The sequence below is a fragment of the Tyto alba genome, unplaced genomic scaffold (genome assembly GCF_018691265.1).
Source record: "Tyto alba isolate M040663 unplaced genomic scaffold, T.alba_DEE_v4.0 Super-Scaffold_8, whole genome shotgun sequence".
Lineage (NCBI taxonomy): Eukaryota > Metazoa > Chordata > Aves > Strigiformes > Tytonidae > Tyto > Tyto alba.
In genome coordinates this window covers 5946812-5966178 of record NW_024881329.1, presented here as the reverse complement: position 1 = coordinate 5966178, position 19367 = coordinate 5946812, and the positions used below count along the sequence as shown (strand labels likewise).

Sequence of the window (19367 nt, the reverse complement as noted above, 5' to 3'; positions counted from 1 at the left end):
GGAGGAAACATTTGAACAGTCACAAAAGGGGAAAAAACACTCTACTAAGAAATCCCTGAACTGCTTTGGGGTCCCCTTGAGAGGAACTATGGCACTGCTATATAGAAGACCAATTATCCTAATTTTCTGGGGTTCAACTTGCCCCTCACAGAGCTGCTCAGGCTGTTGCCCGTATGCCACGCATCTCTGGGCCACAGCTCCTTTTTCCTCACTTTTCCCCTTTTTATCACAGACCCATGTGGGTCACGTAGCAGGGAGAAAAAGAGAGTCTCCCAGAAAAGGCACTGGTGACAGCGGCGTCCTGCTACTGGGACCACCAGAACTCATCTCATGCAGAGCTTCCCACATTTGTTGGGCTGACGACGCCAGCTGGGCACGGGCTGAAAGCCTCACGATGTGTCGAGCCTCCTCCAGCACGGAGCCAGCTACGTGACCCACGCACCCGCTCGCTGCTGGGCTGCTTCCAGCCAGCTGCCAGGCAGAGCTGAACTCTGCGGTCAGCGTGACAGTAAGGAGCGTTTAACAGATAGCTGTGCACCGAAAGCAATCCACTTCTGCCTCCCACACCTTCACTGCCTCTTTCCTTACGTCAGATCTAGCGTCTGCAGGCTGAGCTGCAATAGTGACTATAGACTGGATTGCACTTTCAGCAGTAGCAGGCTGGTACACCAACATTGCTCAAATAGTAAACTGCAACCTACACAGCTACTGGGAGAACTTTGAATCCTACTCACAGGATGAGAGCAAATGAGGGTGTCAAAGATGTCAGTGGCAGAGGAGGAAGAGGATCCGTTAACAGAAAAAAGCCCTGCACCTGATGGACAGAGAACGTATCCAAAGCGCACAAATATGGAGATATTCTTCTTCATGTGATCTTCACCCCTAGAGCAAGTTGAAAACTACATCAACATGTACAAGGTTTGGCTCTTCTCAAGCCATGGAACGGGGGAAGGTTCCCATCACCAGGAGCCAGCCTGGATGCCAATAGCTGAAAGGTGGCAAATCTGTTTCCCCTTCCTTCTCTGTAAGGAGACAGATACCTGCAATTTGTTGTGTCCTGCATCAAAACGGATAGCAGTTTCTCATTTGAAAGCAGAGCAATCTCCGTGGAAATGAGAAGTAAATGCCTGTAACTTGAATCGGTGGGAGGTTTCTGTTTAAGCTGACTCTTAACTTGTACCTTGAAGGGACTCCAGCAACTGAAACAGGATGCTGTATGAAGGATGCAGGGGTCAGCGTGTGCCCACCAGAGACAGGAAGTGCAGCCATCAGACGGGTCACCTTTTGTGCCCTCTGGGGAGAGGTAATATGAAGTCAGACACCACTACTTCTGATAAAGACTTCTAACCTGGGAATCTGTTGTCTTTAACAGATCACCAGGATGCACTGGCTAAAGAAGGGAAGTGATGGGAGGGACAGGACTCGGACTACCCCAGCTATCCATCTGGCACAGGTCAGATAAAGCTCCAAGTAATGCACATCAGGATCGCAGGCACTTCAACATGCTCCCTGATAAGGGTCTGCACCTTATTAAGTAGAGGAGCATTCAGGGACTAGGGAGCAGAAAAAAAAGCCACTGATTGAAATACCCAGCACAATCTAACCCACAGTCTGACACTTTTCCGTAGACATAAAAATGCGGGGTGATGCTAACACTGCAGACCTCCAGGACAACAGGACCCCTAATGCTCCTTACAGTGGCCATATCTTCCCATCAAAAACACAGTGACTGGGAAGTTCTTGTCTTCTCTCAGCTCATGTGAGAAGAAATATCATTAAGACTGAAAACATACTGATGGCCAGGTCTTTTACACACATCAGGTGCTTGTGGCTACGCTATAGTCTGATGCTAACAGGGCTCGTTTTTTATCACTGCTCACTCAGACATTTAAGGATTAAAAGCCAGGATGAAGGGAAGAAGGCCTATTACTCAGGTTATTCCAACTAATAGAAGTTCTACATTTTAAGACTGTCTGACACATTTGCAATACATTCTGAGGTTTGTTTTGGTTTTTGCCTTTTTTTTTTTAAGCTAAGATTCTTGTACATTTGCATAAATCCAGGAGAGGGAGCTTTGTGGAAGTTCCCATGCTGGCAGATGAACCAAATCCAGGCACATACCTCTAAAGCCTGTGCAAACCCCCCTAAATGAGCGCTTCAGCACATCTGCTTTACTGTCAGTGTTGACTCTTGCATGACTCACCACCACCACTGCCATTTTCTGAAACTGCTGCTTAGTTTCTTGTGCTCACAGAGTGTGCCACTGCCAAAAAGCTCAGACTGGAGTTCAGAATGTGTGCTGTTAGCAGGTACTGTTGGGTAAACCTCAGGTTCATATTCCCAAATACCATTTCACTTGACCTTCGCTACAAAGTGACATGGGCAAAACATTCCAGTTTAACATGGTTGTTGATCATGTGGTACGCGAGACTGAAAAAGAAAAATACCAGTATGTGTGCAACAGTGAAAGGAATACTCTCAACCTAAACTGCAAGCTACATATACAGTACTAAACTGCTGTATGCCATGGGATTATCCATCATTGTGATGAACTGAAGCCAAAGCCTGTGTTTTGTTAAACCATATCTATCATCGTTATCTGCAGTATGACATTTCCGATTACAGTCGCTTTTAGACGAGCTTTTCAATTTTGTTGGGCAGACAGATCTAATTGCTGTTTAATAAAAAACAATGCTGCTGCAGGATGTGATTGCTTTACTTAAATAACATTGTTTTATTAAACTGCTCAGACTTGACCCTATTAGTTTGATCTTTGGATCAGACTAGAAGCAAGGCTGACAAGGATCCTTATCTGAAATAGAATTTCTGACTAGACCAATTTATGACCCTCAGAATTTTATTACACAGCTGCAGAAGGTACAGATGTTTGCTAAGAGGGGAAGGCACAATTTCTAGAGATCACCAAAGCATAAGCTTCACCTATGCTTTAAGGGGAATTCTGTATGTCAGGCAGTTAAATCAAGGGGAATGTTGTGCAGTATTTTATCACAGAACTGGTAAGTCAAGACGTTTCAAAAGTGAGAAGTGACAATGTCTCAACTGTGCAACATGGCCAAGCTTCTAACCTTTTCTATCCTCCTTTGCTATATCCAAAGTTGCCATACACAGAAAGACAACAGTAAGAGACCACATCACAATCCGCTTGTCTGGCTCCGTTTCCCCGGTGCTCTATCAAGGAAGGAAGGCAGGCAGGCCCAGTCCACTCCCCGCTGTAGGCAGGAAGAGGTTGGGGAATTGTTCCCTCCGCTCTCAATCTTGCACATACGAGCGCAAAAAGGGATTATCCTAACTGCCTGCTGCTGCCCACCAAGGGTCACACCACAGTATTCTGTGCCCACAGTAAGCGTCATAGCCTGTGTCCCCAAACACCCCTGTGCACTGCCTCCATGCTCAGCTCCACGCCGCTCCCCACATAGGCCATTTACATATAAACATCCATCTTTGGTTAAAGTGTAACTGTATTACAGGCCCACAGGTAGGACACGAGTCGGGTTTAGGACATCAGAGCTCCATGCCTAGCTCTCCTGCTGCCCCAGGCAAGCTCTTTCACTGCTTTATGCCTCTGCATCCCTGGAAAAGGTGGGGTATAGCCTACCCTGCTCTCACACAAACCACTGAGATTTATGGGTCAAAAGTACTATATAAGAGCTAGACATCAGTGAAACGGTGCTCTTCAACATCAGTTGAAACACTCACATTTGGTGAATTCCCCAAAACGCAACACTTTCTCCAGCAACTCTCTACTCCTGGTCGTTACACAACACTCAAGTGCAATAACAGCACTGGGAATCTGGAGCCACTGAAACACTGAGTCATTGCCCTGCACATCACAGGACCATTATTTATTAGTAGGGGCTTTATTTGTTAATCATATACGGTTTTGAGATCCTAGCTTGATTAGAACTAGTGAAATACTATTTTTAAATATTATTTTTGTATTGCTTTCCAGATACAGTGTGGCTTATTTGCAGAATACTACAACAAAAGAGAATTCTGATCTGATTCCACTGCTGAAGAAAGTTACTGGGAATGACTACTGAGTGAAGCCTAAGGAGGTACCTGTTGCATGAGCTGTAAATGGAATACCCAATAGAAAATATAGTTCTTACTGTATCAACAGTTTCTAAAAATTTATCATAGAATGGTTTGGGTTGGAAGGGACCTTAAAGATCACCTAGTCCCCAACCCAACCTTCCCCCAGCCCAGGGTGCTCCCAGCCCCGTCCAACCTGGCCTTGAACCCTTCCAGGGAGGGGGCAGCCACAGCTGCTCTGGGCACCCTGGGCCAGCACCTCACCCCCTGCACAGGCAAGAATTTGTTCCTTAGATCTAACCTAAATCTACCCTCTTTCAGTTTAAAACTGTTACCCCTCATCCTATCCCCACACCCCCCCGATCCAGAGTCCCTCCCCACCTTTCCTGTCCCCCCTTTAAGCCCTGGGAGGCCACTCGAAGGTCTCCCCGGAGCCTTCTCTTCTCCAGGCTGAGCCCCCCCAACTCTCTCAGCCTGGCCTCCCAGGGGAGCTGCTCCAGCCCCCCCAGCATCTTCGTGGCCTCCTCTGGCCCCTCCGTGTCCTTCTGCTGTTGGGGGCCCCCAAGCTGGCCCCAGCACTGCAGGGGGGTCTCCCCAGAGGGGAGCAGAGGGGGAGAATCCCCTCCCTGGCCCTGCTGCCCCCCCTGCTCTGGCTGCAGCCCAGGGCATGGGTGGGTTGTGGGCTGCGAGTGCACATAGCTGGCTCACAGGCAGTAATAATCCCAAATCCTTCTCCACAGGGCTGCTCTCAATCCACTCATCACCCAGCCTGGATGTGTGTTTGGGATTGCCCCAAGTCATGTTATAGTCCTAGTCTGCCAACACCATCAGAGCTGAGCAAGATGGGGTAGACTTCATTTTAAAGAAAAGATGTTACAGTTTTTCCATTGTTAAAAAAACCACAAAACATCTCCCATTGAAACTAGTTCTTTTACAGTCTATATTTCACAAGAGCTTTTAGTCTGCTCCAGTGTCCACTAACATATATTATACTGAGACATGTTTCCACCCCCTTTCTTGCAAATCTAAAATGCCTTTATCATCAGAACTGATCCTCTGAGATTTGGATCCTTCCCAAGTTCATTTAACCTGATTAATTTTTAAAGCCTGTCACTGGTTATTTCACCCAGTCAGTCAACAGTTTCTACAGTTCAAAACACCAGCCACAGTCTTCCCACTCTGGTATAACACAGGGCTCAGGATCTACAGAAATTATTCATCTGCATCATAAAGAATTTGAAGGAGCTGAAAAAGAGATTGATCCCTGACAGCTGCACTTGAAAGCCCCTTCCTGGCTCTGAAGAAGGAGAATTCTGACCTGAAAAGGGGTCTTGAGTGAGCTGCCTCAAAGGGAATAAAGTATTAGCCTGTAAAACCAGCACTCACTAAGAAAACTCAGGTGATCTTTTAACGTAGGTACACCTCTTGCCTCAGGCACAGCCAATGTAATTACCTGCCACACAGTATATCTGAAGCTCACAGGTTGATCTTACAGGCTGTATGTCTCTTCCTTTTGTCCTAAGCACTGAGCAAGCCTCCAGAAATTAACTGCCAGTACTTCTCTAGTGACCAAGCCCTGTAGGACAATGCCACCATTTATCATCATATCCCATACATAGTGCTATGCCATTAACCTTTTATGTTGATTCAGCTCCACTTACAGCATCTGTGCTGGTTAACATCTTTAATAAATCCTGTGGTGACAGGAAAGAAACCACCATTCATTCCTAACCAGAAGTAAAATTTATCCCAAAAGCAGAAGAGGGTGAAGAGGAAAGAGGGAAACGTTCATTTATCCAACTGCAAGTATGCCTAGAAATCCTTGGGAAGCAAGAAAAGGACATTCACAGACATCCCATTTGTGCAGGGAACATTGTTGAACCATTTCCTGTTGCCAAGGTATGTGCTGGCAGAGGGAGGTTACCAGGGCACGACAGTGCATTGTCATGCAAATGATGCAGAGCTATTGAAGGGACTTCCCAGCAACAGCGCATATTTTTTCACTAGTTTGATCCCAGCATTGAAAAGGAAACAAAACAACTGCGTGAACGTGAAGCAGCACTGGCCTAAGACAGAAGCCCCAGCTACCCCAGAGCTATGGGAGTACTAAACCTGCCTTTGGCGAATTTAGTAGGCTCTACTGCTCCTTATTTAAATGGGAACAGGGAAAGAAACCAGCCCCCCGAGTCCTGAGAAACACGTGCAGGGCTTGTTAACTACATTTTTTTTCATGATATGAAAGTGACACCAAAAACAGTGGAAGAAAGTGACGCACAGACTTTCACTCATAAAAACCAGAGTACACGTTTCATTCCCATTTTGCTATTTGGGATTAACCTGCATGTAATGATTTTGAGTTGAAAATTGTAAAAAGGTAACTGGCAGAAAATGCAACTGAAACACACTTCAGAAGCTGTTTTCCAGAATAAGCAGAAGTCCAAATACCATATGCAGCCATACATTTATAAATCCAAATAATTTCTTGCCTTTTCTGATTGTTATTACTATAGCTTGGTTGACTTTTTTTTCCCTTTTCAGCTAGAGAAATTCATGGCTCCCAGTAGTGGCAATGACTTATCAGCATAATAACTGGCGTTTAAATTTCTTTACTTTAAACAAATTACGAGAAGTTCTTATTTTTCATAGAAGTACTTGTAAACAGGAACTGGTGATGAGAAGAATTCACAGAAGCAGAAAATGGTTTATTTGCCTCTGCAAGGAATCCAGCCACACACCACAAAATCCTTCAGGATGAAGTTACCTAGCACTCAAAGTGTCCTCTGGACGTGACTGAACCAATGCTTTCTCTTAAATCCCTATTGGGGATTAATCTCTCCCATACTTAGCAGTCACTTTTCAAACTCTTTCCTGAGAATAAAGGTATAAACTGTGCATAGCATCAATCCCCTATTGATTTAACCACAGGAATAAAGACTCACCTTTCTGGACTTCCCATTCCAGGATGAACTGCAGAAGTGAAGAGAACATGAAGTTGTGTTCATACTTTTGAACGCTGCCCTAGCTGACTCAAATCAGGGTAAGCTAAACTCATGTCACCTAAAGGAATGGAAGAAAATTGGTTTGACTGCTTTGCAAAAAAAAAAAAAAAAAAAAAAAAAAAAAAATGGAGAGAAATTTCTTTAGCAGAAGCTCAGACACACAGCCAGAAGTGTCAGGGCAAGGCAAACATGTAAAGCACAGAAACTTGAGGCGGGGAGCAGGGAAGGAGAAGGTACAGGCCAAGAGAGGGAAGACCTTCACGCTCCCAAGGAAAAAGATGGATTAGAAAGTACTAGGAATCTACGTGGAAAAACCCAGTCTATAACCCAAAGAACGCCCTTGTCCTATCTCCCTGTGCCACATACAATGGAGAACTTGATGCTTCAAACCAGTTCTCTCCTTACCACCCCCAGTGACCCAGCACTGACTGCAAGAATCATCATCGTTCTTCCTAGAACCATATGACAAACCTTCCCGGGAAATGGCAGACCACCACGGCTACCAGGGGCTCTGCAGGAGGAACGGGTGCCTCAGCAGCCAGCCTTCAAAACCGGTTGTTCACGAGCCAAAGGGAAGCAGCCTCTGCCCCGCACCCCACAGCCCTGGCACAGCTGCAGAGCTGGCAAGGACTGAAGTGCAGTGGGAGGCTTTTGTGAACCGAACTCTCCACGTGAGCCAGCCCGGCACGCAGCAGCAAGGCGCAGCGTGGCCACGCGGCTGCCGAGGGGGCTCCGTGCACCACACCACGGGTCGCTGCGGAGGCAGGGGCCCTGCAGCTGCACCTCTCGGGAGAGGGAAGGACAGGCTTCACTGCGCCAGGGGGGCCAAGAGGGCTGCAAGTGGGGGAGGCTGTGAGCTCCTTTCTGTACGTGTTCTGGCACAATGCAGGAAAAAGCTCACACTGGGCTAGGGGAAAAAAAAATAATCATCGCTTAGATTTGTGCCTGCTGGAAGAGAATTACTGCAGGAGGAAAAGGCAACACTGGACATTCAGTGAAGGCTGCTGGAAATAAGGCAGTAGCAGGAATGCAGCTTCTGAAGGTTAACTCAAGGCAAAAGAAATCAAGAGACAAGACACTGACAGGAGAAAGCAGGAGGTCAGTGGGGCCCAAAGCCTGCAGAACAAGCCAGGCTTCTGTGGAGAGGGAAGACAGGGTGATGCCTGGAGACAACCATGGGGCAGAGACAGCTTATGTTGGTTCATGAAAGGAATTAATTTGGGGCAACTGTTTGCAGATCTGGATGTATTCCCATAATCGCGTCTCTCCAGCCAAGGGCAGCCACGGTCCCTCTACCCAGAGCAGCAGGAAAGACTCCACTAACTCTCCTGGGCAGTCACGAGCCGGGTCGTACCTGGGCAGCTGGATCCCAAGTCCCGAGCTGCCCGGGGCAGGCCTGGTGCTTGGCTAACGTGGGGGAGATGACCGGACAGTTAGTACTGCAATTCTAAATGCATCGACTGTTCACTGGTTTGGACCTGCAGCCTTGACACTTGATCCCTAGGTGGCACTATTTGCAATATAAAACTTTTAAAAAACACTAATGTTTCAAAGTGCCATCTGCTGGTACTTTAATTATTTACAAACAGCTATTTCAGAACAGTAAGTAGTGAAAGTGCCCATGTGCTTTTCAGCTGGCAATACCTCCAACCCCAAAGATTCACTGCATTTTTTTTTTTTTTTTAACATCATGAAAGGGATTTATTGCCTCTACGTCCCAGAACACTTAATTACCATTGTGAGAGCCTGACAAGTAATCACCAGATGCTTACAGAAACAAAAGCAATTATTTTGACAGCATATAGGCTGGTATTTTAATTTTTAAGATGGACTTTAAATAGCACTCCAGAGTGCTTTTCTTTAAAACTTTTAATCACAAGTCTATATTTAGCTTCATAACCAGGGCAGAGGAATTCTGTCCTTCTGCAAAATTAAATCCAGAAGTTACTAGGTTCCATTGGTTATGATCTAGAAAGTAGCTACTACACTCTAAAAAATTGTTAGGGCTTATTTAGATTGACTTAACTTTTTCATATGGCAGAAATTTTAAGTAACGCACCAAGACTCAGAAGCAACACTCAAAACAGCTCAGAACAATTCAATTTATAATTTTCTCTTAAAAAAGGAAGAAGTTGGTAGTCTCTTCTCCAGATTTCTCCAGCAGAAAGATGACTCTTAAGGTCAAAGCTATTTAGAACCTGGAGGCACAACCTCAGCAACACAGACTATACAATAGCTACTACCCTTTGGATTTGGGGAAAATGACCTCAGTAAAGACATAACATCTGAGGAGAGGTAAACTGCTGTCTGTATTTGCCCAAATCTTAAAGATTATTCTTAAAATCACTTACAAATGACAGCAACAGTTACTGTCAGAACTGGTTGAGGTCTATTTAAGTTTTCTGCACAAGGAACAGATCTACATTACCTGCAGTGAATTAATCAGCTTCTCCAATTTCACATCCCTTTCCCCCCCCCTCCTTCTGCCCAGTAATTTCTGCATTTTCTAAATTTCCAATTCTTCCTCCTGTCACTGTTTTCTTCCCCAGCTCTTCCTGCTGGACAGAGACACTGCCCCACGTGAATAAAATACATTGCTGTAAATGACTAGATCACTTTACTAACAAACCATACCCCTGGTCTGGAACAGCAACAACCACTACTCAGATCTGAAACAGCAGGACAGCAATACGGAATGCACGGCCACACATCCACTCCACCCTGAAAACCTCTCATTTACAGGCAGCTTCCTGAACAAGCAGAAGTTTCTATGACACCAACCATCTGGAGACAACACAAACTTAGTTAATGAAAATTTATTCTTTCAGTAAGTCACAGCCAGCTCTTATGCAACCAGGGCAGAAGCTGTTGATGATTCACTAAAAAGAGAGAAGAGAGAGAGAAAGAAAAAGAGAGAAATATTAATCACACGAGCAGTTTTTCAAAACAGCTGTCAAAAATACTGCTTCAGTTTAAAGCTCTACCTACCAATCTTGAGATTAATTGCTACCCGTTTGAAATTTTTTATGGCATAAAGATTTCACTTGTCCTTTTAAAATACAAATACTAGGATAACAGCACAAACCCATCTATTCAAAAACCTGGCTACCTGCACTTCAGTCTTTTCAGAAAAAGAGACACTAAACCTGACGTCTATGGGAATTCTCCAATGTTGGCTAAATTTTCCCAGAGAAAAAGCACAAATTGCTTTAATTTTTGCCACAGCTTCTAAGCCATTTCTCAATAAATTCTGAAAGTAACATAAACTATAAAAGTAGCTGAGTGAGAACAAAGACTGTAGTTTGTATAAAATATTATAAAAATTACCTAGTAGATAGCGACATCATTCACCGAGGCAATGGGTTTTTTTCGAAGTGTTGTGACAGTCATTTTACTCAGCAGTAAGCTTCATTATCGGTTAATATTTATGAAAATTTCATTATTAGTTAATATTTATGAAAATACCTATTTTTTGCTGCCTGATTTACTGATATGCCTGATCATAATGCACTCTTCACCCTTTGAATAGCCCCAGCATTTTCTTTATAAAACCCACAAGACTTCAGTGAAAATAGTAACATAAGAGAAGACTTACTACTTCCAATTGGGTGGCAGCACTCTCTTAGTTTTGTAGTAGCGAGCCAACCTATGGATTCTGCTTTCAATCAGAATCAGGCGGAACTTGGCATCTTTATCCTTAAAAAGAAAGTTACGTTACAACCAAGCACTACTTCAACTTCTCAATGACAGACTGTTCAGATAAGCTTTAATAAAGTAAAAAGTCCACAACTACTGCTGCAAACTCCACATTCCCATTAGCAAAGTCTGATAAAAGTGGTAAAATCAGAACAGGACCAGACATACAATGTTTAAGCAATGCCTTTAAGATCCTTTTCACGGACAAAGACCACTACCCTTTATCAAAATGCCTCTCCCAACCCCTAAGTTTACGCAAAGGGGGTGGCTAACAGGAATTATGCTAAGAGTCTTTGCTTTGTCAAGTTGTAAACAAACTACTGTATTATTTGAAAAACAAACATAGAGAGTTATCAACTTAAAATTAGCACTCACCTTCCTGTTTCTCTCAAGATGCTTGCGAACAGCAACAGCTTTCTTGATCAAGTGATAAAGATCCTCTGGAAGGTCTGGGGCCAGTCCCTTCGATTTAAGGATTCTCAAGATTTTGTTGCCGGTAACGAAGCGAACCTGGGCAACACCATGGGAATCCCTCAGGATCACACCTGAAACAAACATTTACATCTCACACTGAAAAGAAAAACCTTACCCAAAGAAATCTTGTGAAATAACCCTTACAGTTACAAGGTATCCAAAGAAGGCCTTCTATACATTAAAAACCTTTCTAGTGGAAACTGTGAACAAATGGTAGACAGTGAGTGAGCAAAATACAACTTACAGAGGCCGAAACACTTTATCCAATAGCACTTAACTGACACCTAACCCACCCATCACATTTAGACAGGTAACACATTAAGTGCTACAATATTATTGGGAAATTTTCAACAGGACTTATTAAAGCTAGGTATTCAATCACCCTTTTCTCTATGGCTAACAAAGATGTTAGACACCTTTACTCTAAAAAAAATGTACTGAGGGATCATTAATACTCTCAGGATCACAACAAAAAATATATAAATTAATTCACATAGCACCTAACTACACTGCAGAGCTCATGACCATATGAAGTTGTAGCAGGCACAGACTTGAGCAGAGCTCTAGAGAGGTCCAACCTTCTGAGAACCAGTCTGTTACGCAGCTACAGTGCCTGGTTCAGTAAGCTCCCAAACAGGGCTGCTGATATTTGAGATGAGAACTCAAGTTCTTCTCCAAGAAACTGGGCAAACTAAACTTCTCTATAGTATCTGTTAGTGGCCATTCCTAAGGACAGGTTGTAAGACTAAACAGATGCTTCACACTTTCTGCTCGGGAAAAAACCCACTCAACTACTTCCCCAAATACGCTTCTTCCAAGAATGAGACATGTTACATTTTTATGCTATCCACCCAGTGAAAACATAGGTACATCAGAAAACCTGTATTTTCTTAGCATGGTATTTAGTATCGGCTGAAGGAACAACTACATTATTATGGTCAGAAAAATGTGTTTTGTTGCCCTTTAGGAGTGACTCGTAAACCTTACCAATTTGCGAGGGAGTCAGGCCTTTTTTAGCCAGCTTGTAGATCTGTTCCTTTACATCATCAGAAGTAAGTTTCAGCCACTAAGAAAATCGGAAAAAAAAGTCTGATAAGCACTGATTAATAGAGGCACAGGCTACCTATACGAATGCTTTTTGTAAATGGCAGAAATAGATGCTTTGTAATGCTTGAAAAAACAATCAAGAATTTAAATTGTACTTCTAGTGATACAGAACCTTTTCTACATATTATGAACTTACAGTGCTAGTGAAATATGGTGGGGGAAGGCAGAGGTGAATGAAGAAAGTCGCTGTTTAAAACACCCCATAGAGCCTCCAAGCAGCTGCTTTACCATCCGTTTAACTGGCACACCAGAAACATAAATACAAATTTACAGAGAAAAAAAAAATCACTACCACTGAGAAGTAACTTTTAATTGGGCCTTTGGCAGAAACACGAAATTGAGAACCATTTAGCCATGTTTTAGTAAAGCACCTACAGACATTAGTGAAAATCAAGATGTTAAGTACACAAATTAAAAAATGGAAGAAATGGATCTGCTCAGATAGGACTGTGAGTCTTCTATTACTTCTACGTTAAACTGTGCTGATAGAGCCATGGCTGCTGTGAGGGGAAGACAACACCAACAAGCTAGGCAATCCTCACTCTTTCAACCACCTACAAAAACTCCTTTTTTTTTTTTTTTTTTTTTTAATACGGTCACACCATGAAATAGGAAAGCATAGCAAAACGTATTTGGAAGTGCTCTACAGATTACAATTCAAATAAAACTAAAGGGTTTTTTAAATTAAGCATAGCATTTGAGCATCCTAATCTTACTTTACGCTGTATCTTTTTATTTTCTTATTTTGTGCTTTAATTGCATGTTTCTATTTAACTGTTCTTCCGTACGTGCTTTTCCACATGCACCACAAATTTATCTTTCTGGCAACAGATCCTCCAAGACATAGAATTGCAGAGGAAAACAGATCAAGCAGTTGCTTGTTTAACTGACAGGTAAGCCTTTTGAGTGGAAGTACCCTGAATAAACCAAGGGCATGCTGATATTACTTAAATTAGTGTTCTGACCAGCAAATTACTGCTGTGAATAGCTCAGAAAAAAGTGGGTTATTCCACAATGGCAAAGACCAAACTCGAGTGTAATGAGAGTAATTTAATCTCTAGGAATTATCATCATACAGACTAAAACTAATTGAAGTAGCACTCAGAGAGGCACAAACAAGAAAAGATCATCGGGCCAGTAAACAATACTTGCTTCGGCAGTATCCTAAGACCATAGGGTAAGGCAACATTTTATCAGGCTGCAACCGCAACATGATGATGCAAAATACTACGACTCTCTTCCTTTTCTTCTTTCCCCTGGGCACCGCTGAGCTGCACTGTGGGAACCGGACCCTGCACCGAAGGCCGCGGGGCAGCCGCCCAGGCCCGCAGAAGCGGGGAAGGGGCGGGAAAGGGACTCACCGTGGGCACGCTGCGTCTGTAGGGCAAGGCGGACTGGGACAGGCCCTTGCTGTGGGGGAGAAGCAGAAGAAGCGCTGAGTGGGGGCCCAGCGCGCACGGCCGGGGCCTGCGGCCTCCCGCCTCGCCTGCAGACAGGGCCGCGCCCGCACCGCGCCGGGAAGAGTAGCCCGGGCACCACAAGCACGTCCCTGCCCGCGGTCGGCGAAGGGAACCCGCACCTCGGCACGCACCCCACCCTCCCGCCTCCTCACCCCACCGCCGTATCTCCACAGCCGCCGGCCTCCCGCCCGACCCCCCCACACGCCGCCCTGCTCCCGCAACAGCCTTCCTTCCGCTCCCCACAGCCGCCCGCGACACCCTCCGAGCGGCCGCAGCAGCTCCGACCCGCCACAGGCCGCGGCCGCTTACCCGGGAGCGTGCATGCGACCCATGATGGCGGCGGCGAAGAAGGAGCGGCGCGAGGCAGCGGCTCCTCCCACCCCACTTCCGCAGGAAAAAGGATGATTCCGCGCCTCGCCCCGCCCCGCGCCCGCCCGCCAGCCAATCAGAGACGGCGTGGCTGCCCGCGTCATCACCCGCGCCAAGAGCGGCGGCCCCTCAGCCGGCCCCGCCCCCAGGCAACACCAGCACACTGACGTGATTCTTTTTTTTTTTTTCCCAGAATAGAGTTTAATATAGTGGCAGGACAGTTACGGAGTGACAATTAACCCGCTCAGTGCGGGCAGGACCGAGGGCAACACTGTACATCTTTATTAACGAGCTCGTTTAAAGTATTTGGTTCTTACAGACCTACAGACAGGGAGGCCGAGGCCGAGGCCGCCGGGCCCGCCTTCCGCGCGAGGGCGAGGCGCGGCCGGGGAGTTTCTACACAAGGCGCCTTGTAAAAATAGAGGGAAACTTCTATCAAAGATCGCACATGCTTCCAGAGACAGGGAGCTGCAGAGCGTAAAAAGGCAGTAATAAAAAGTTCAGTGCAAAGTTCTACGTTAATAAAGGAAGAGGTCAGCGCAAGCTCTTACTCTACCCAAACACGGTCCGTACAGATAATTACATTTCTGGCTGCAGGTCACACGTTGCATAAGTGATATTTTTTTTATTATTATTAAACAAGATATAAAAAGCTGTTAAAACTACATTTTCAAGCTACTTTGTGTACTGGTAAATTCCTCCCCAATTGAATATTTTCCTTTCACATCCTTTTTTTTTTTTTTTTTTTTTTTTGTATGTAATACATAGAAGTCTTATTGCAACAATCATTTTTTTCTTAATTGAGAATAGTGCAGAAAGGTGCAAGCTTGGTGCTGTTCCTCTACATGTGAGGAGAGGCTAAGACCAGATCCCCTAGACAAAATAAAATCCATGACCATAAAAAGCTTCAGCCAGTGACTATTTCAAAAAGGAAGGGAAAGGCACAAAATGAGTTAAGCTATGAAGAAGACTAAATCAGAAGTCAGGACATGTGCTAACAATAATACAGTACTATAGATTTTTCTTTTCAGAGTCCAGACAACTGTTAAAACTGCAAATCATTTTTTAAATGATTTTAGTTTATTTGTATTTGTGCTGTAAGACACTGTGCTTTAATAGCAAACTGCAAAAAAGGCAGTACATATTGCTTTCATTTTATTTCACAATGGAACGTTTCACAAAAACAGTAGTCTACTTTCCTGTGTTTAAGTGACTTGTGATTCTAATGATGGAATGGAGTAAGTCTCAAAAGCATCAAGTGAGCAGGAAATATATCTAGTTAGTTATATATTTATTATTTACAGGCTATATACTAAACGAAAAATATGCAGAAGATGCCTAATAAAACTGGGATTTGTTAGTGCCCATAAGTATCAACCCAGTTTCTAACGTTCAAGATATTCTTAGCTTTTTATTTGTAATAATTCCTATAAAATTGGATCATGAATATTTTAGGCACCAGGAGATTCAAGTTTACTTCTCTCTTCTGTATTGAAGGGAGAGTGGTCAGTAGCAGGGGAAGAAAAATTACATTATGAAATAGGTTTTTAGTGTTGGGTATAAAGAAAGGCTTTCTCTGTGTTGTCTTCCTTCATAGTTGCATATTTTACTTTAAAATTTTGCTCTAGTCATAGTCAGTGGTGACAGTCTGTCTTGATTCAAGAAAAGTGTGCAACTTTATAGCTTTGTTTAGACAGAACATGGTAATCCTAAACACTGAATATCAAAGCAAATAAGGCTACACCTGTAGTGCAGAACCACCTAAGTAGCCAATGGTATTAACAGGAGAGAGTGACATTCATATTCCACTGTCACAACATAGTTAAAATCTAATATTCCTTGGAATTAAGTATTTATAGTGGAATTAATTCTTACTGGGAGTGAGAAAGAGGGTTGCTGTGAACTGTTAAAAAAAAAAAGCGTGACCAAATTCCTGTTTTAAAGCTCCATTAGTGCACCTCATCTCTGGCCTGCAATTCTTCCAGCAGTTGTGCTTTTTAACTAGAGGCTCCGCTTTATCTGGAGGTACAGGTGCAAATGCCACTTCAGATTTAGTATTTGATTCTGCTCCACATTTATTCACCACAGTATTTAAAAATCCTAGAAATTAAGACATTTAAAAACACTGAGAAGCTGGGCATATTTCCTACAGCACCACATTCATCAGTGTTCATTCAATTATTGGAGATCAAGGGCAGAAGATGGGATAGAAGAAAATGTTTAAGTTGCACTAACTATGAAGATCAGTGTAAGTGATGTTATTTCTAAACAACACATCTCAGGAAAATACTTCCAGTAGGACCTGCAAGGTATCAAATATGAGAATGTTTCCCCTTTTTAAGGAGCTGAAAGTTAATATGTATACATATTTAAATACCAGAAATGAGGTAAAAAGAGAAGCATCGGAATTATAAGGCACCATTATTTACAACTTCAATTATTGGCACTCACTCCAATGAATCTTAGAGAAGCGCGAATCTGGGACTAAATGCAACGCTAAGGAATTTTTCCAGCCCTTCAACCTTCATTTCTAGAGGTGTGTGTGTGAAGCCACCAAATGTTACCCATCACTGCTTCTGCGATGTCTGGTTAGTACTGGGAATGTACTCCTAACATATGTAATTTCTTTGATGTTCTCCAGCATCATGCCATGGATGACAACACAGGTAACAAAAATTAAAAGCAAATATGCACTGTATCCACAGGCCTAATGATTAAGTTATGGTTCAACCAACCAGCATGGCCAAACTGTTCATTTCACTTTCATGGATGGTTTTAAAACCCCCTCCTTTACCCGCAACATTTAAAGTGATGCTTTGATAACATCGCATAAGCATAAACCAGGTTTTCTAGAAATCTTCCAAACCAGGCTGCATAAGTGTTGGTCCAACATATCTGTTGAAATGCAGAGTCTCTTGTTCTAAGATGTACAAGATACCTTCAAGTAGGAAGATGTACAAAGCACAAGTGAATACAATTGTTCCGGTCTTACTCAGGTGTAGAAATGAGTTCACAGATAGGGTACAGCAGTTAGTCGATACCAGTTAACAGTCTCCTTGCTCAAATTGAAGTCCTTTAGTGAGAGTGTAATTCCACCCAAGAAAAAGTTCTCACGTAACGATTCTGCACTGAGCACACTTAACTGAAGTTCTCTCTGTTTCAGAATCTCCATGCTATATCCACTGTATACAAGCTAGAAGGTAAGAAGTCAAGAATTTTTTGGTTATCCAAATGAAGTTACACAGGACTGCCCTTTCTTCTAACTGTCTAGCCACTGATAGATGTGTTAACTGCACATTATGAACATTCAGTACGTCCATTTCTCAGAGGATGGGCTGAAGTACACAAGCATTTTATTTTGTGCTCCCAATGTTAAGTGTTTAAAAGGAACACTGTTTTTAGATGGAAGTACTGTTTACATGCTGAGACTTCTGAATTAATTCTTCTCCATATTAGAGACCAGTGAATCCAGGGCAGGGGGATCTTTAGTTTTAAGATTCCTTTGCTTCTCCCCATCATTCCTCCAAGTCAGTCTGAGAAATTCCTGCTTGCTTGTAATAGTACATTTACCTACTCAGTTGCTTTGGGCTTTTTGGTTTGTTTTTGATTGTTTTGTTGGTTTGGGGGTTTTCTGTTTTTTTTTTTTTTTTTTTTTTTTAACAGGGCACAAAGTTTTTCAAACAAGTTCCTTTTCTATTTACATATCTTTGCAGATTTTTTTAAGACAGTATTCTGATTACTGCTTAGAATAAGAGACAACAGCAAACCATAGAGTTAATATATAAATTTTAAACTTGCCATTTCATTGAAAGTTGGATTTCTTGTCTTCCGGGAGATTTTTGTTTTGCGTTTGGATGTTTTGTGCATATCTGGAAGTAAGTATGTTTTTACGTAGGGATTTGGATCTGCACCATCTTCTGTGACCTACAATCCAAAACCAAGTTAGAAAACTAGTTAGTGCATACCTACTTGAATATTTATTTTCAAGCAGGTAGACTTTGTAAACAAGCTAACCAAAAGCAGCTGTTAATTAAGTTGGCAATTGGAAAATTTGGATGAAGAGAGGTAGTTCCACCATTCCTGTATGAATCTAAGTCAAGAAGGTAATTGACGCAAAATGGAAACAGTTTTTGGCAGTGACCTCAATATCTCTACTTACCAGGTCTTTAATGTGCATCACCATGATAAATAGAGTGCTATTTCTATATGATATGGATAGCTTCACTTCTCCTCCCACTTTGCCTGAGGTAGGACTTGATGGACTTGCATCTGAAAAATTATACCATTATTTCCTCTAATATTTGTACATTTTCATCAGTACTACACTGACTTCTTATATATGGGGGGAAAAAAATAAAAGCCCTAAACCAAGTTCAGTCTGATTTTATTTATAGTTCTCTAATAAGAGTGCAAGGCCATAGGCTTAAAAGATTTTTGCATTCTCTTGTAAGAACCAACTTAAAGGTCTAGAGTAAAAACTTGAATAACTTAGTCAAGCCATAAGCAAGCCCAAGTAATCCCATATTGTTGCAATTTTTGGTATCTTTTTATTTCCTTGAAAGTGTATACAGGCACATTTGGAAAGACAGTGATGCAAAGTTTTCAATAAGGGAAAATTACAGTTCCTTAGGAAAGATTAAAAAAAATAATTAAAAAAAAGTCACATTGTAAAGGTGTCATACTACAGCCATCCAATTTATAAACACTCCCCAAAAACATTACCTACCTGTAGGTCTGGCTATCCCATCTATTCCTTCCACTTTGTCATCACGAAGTAACGGATGGAAAAAAGTATAAACAAGATCACACTAAATTTGGAAGAAACATTACATATTAGTTTAAATGTTAACAAGCACCAAAATGTGAAAATTTGCATTGCATTTGCTTAAGTTACTTGAACTCACTTCTGCCACCTCTGGAGAACTGTTCATCAGACTCTGTATGTAGCTGTTGAGCTCCACTTTTCTTTTAGCTGCTACATCTTTAATGTGTGTTCTTCCCAGAACCATCTTATTAGGAAAGCTACAAGGGAAGAACAAGAGAGTTTTCAGTTTATTTCCCTGAAGTATGTACAGTTAGACCTCATTGTCATTTCCATCCTGAAGTGCTGACATCCATTTTTTTAATGCAATCATGAGTAGAAATACACCATGTGAATAGGTAATGACATTTTAGACAGGGAAGGAAATGTTTACATGCAATTGTTACA

The 19367-nt window shown here is 42.8% G+C and overlaps 2 protein-coding genes and 1 long non-coding RNA gene across 5 annotated transcripts in view; all 3 read right to left on the bottom strand.

The window, feature by feature from the left end:
* Window positions 1-7602, bottom strand: part of LOC116959645 — a 33470-nt gene extending 25868 nt beyond the window's left edge. The window contains exons 1-2 of the long non-coding RNA XR_004405986.2: window positions 7524-7602; window positions 6993-7110 (exon numbers count right to left, since the gene is read on the bottom strand). This is a non-coding gene — a long non-coding RNA (uncharacterized LOC116959645). The remainder of the gene's footprint in view (window positions 1-6992; window positions 7111-7523) is intronic.
* A 2251-nt stretch (window positions 7603-9853) lies between these two features.
* On the bottom strand, window positions 9854-14205 carry RPS13 (ribosomal protein S13). The gene is made up of 6 exons (XM_042785218.1): window positions 14099-14205; window positions 13691-13739; window positions 12210-12288; window positions 11124-11293; window positions 10648-10748; window positions 9854-9931 (listed from the first exon to the last, which is right to left on the bottom strand). The coding sequence occupies exons 1-6, from the start codon at window positions 14119-14121 to the stop codon at window positions 9898-9900; spliced, it is 456 nt and encodes a 151-aa protein (XP_042641152.1). The 5' UTR covers window positions 14122-14205; the 3' UTR covers window positions 9854-9897.
* A 128-nt stretch (window positions 14206-14333) lies between these two features.
* The window catches only part of PIK3C2A (phosphatidylinositol-4-phosphate 3-kinase catalytic subunit type 2 alpha), a 53824-nt gene continuing 48790 nt past the window's right edge, over window positions 14334-19367 (bottom strand). For all 3 annotated transcript variants that reach the window (XM_042785215.1, XM_042785216.1, XM_032984860.2), the window contains exons 29-33: window positions 19063-19180; window positions 18885-18966; window positions 18318-18427; window positions 17957-18082; window positions 14334-17351 (exon numbers count right to left, since the gene is read on the bottom strand). In XM_042785215.1, coding sequence (XP_042641149.1) covers window positions 17169-17351; window positions 17957-18082; window positions 18318-18427; window positions 18885-18966; window positions 19063-19180 — 619 coding nt within the window. In that variant the 3' untranslated portion in view covers window positions 14334-17168. The remainder of the gene's footprint in view (window positions 17352-17956; window positions 18083-18317; window positions 18428-18884; window positions 18967-19062; window positions 19181-19367) is intronic.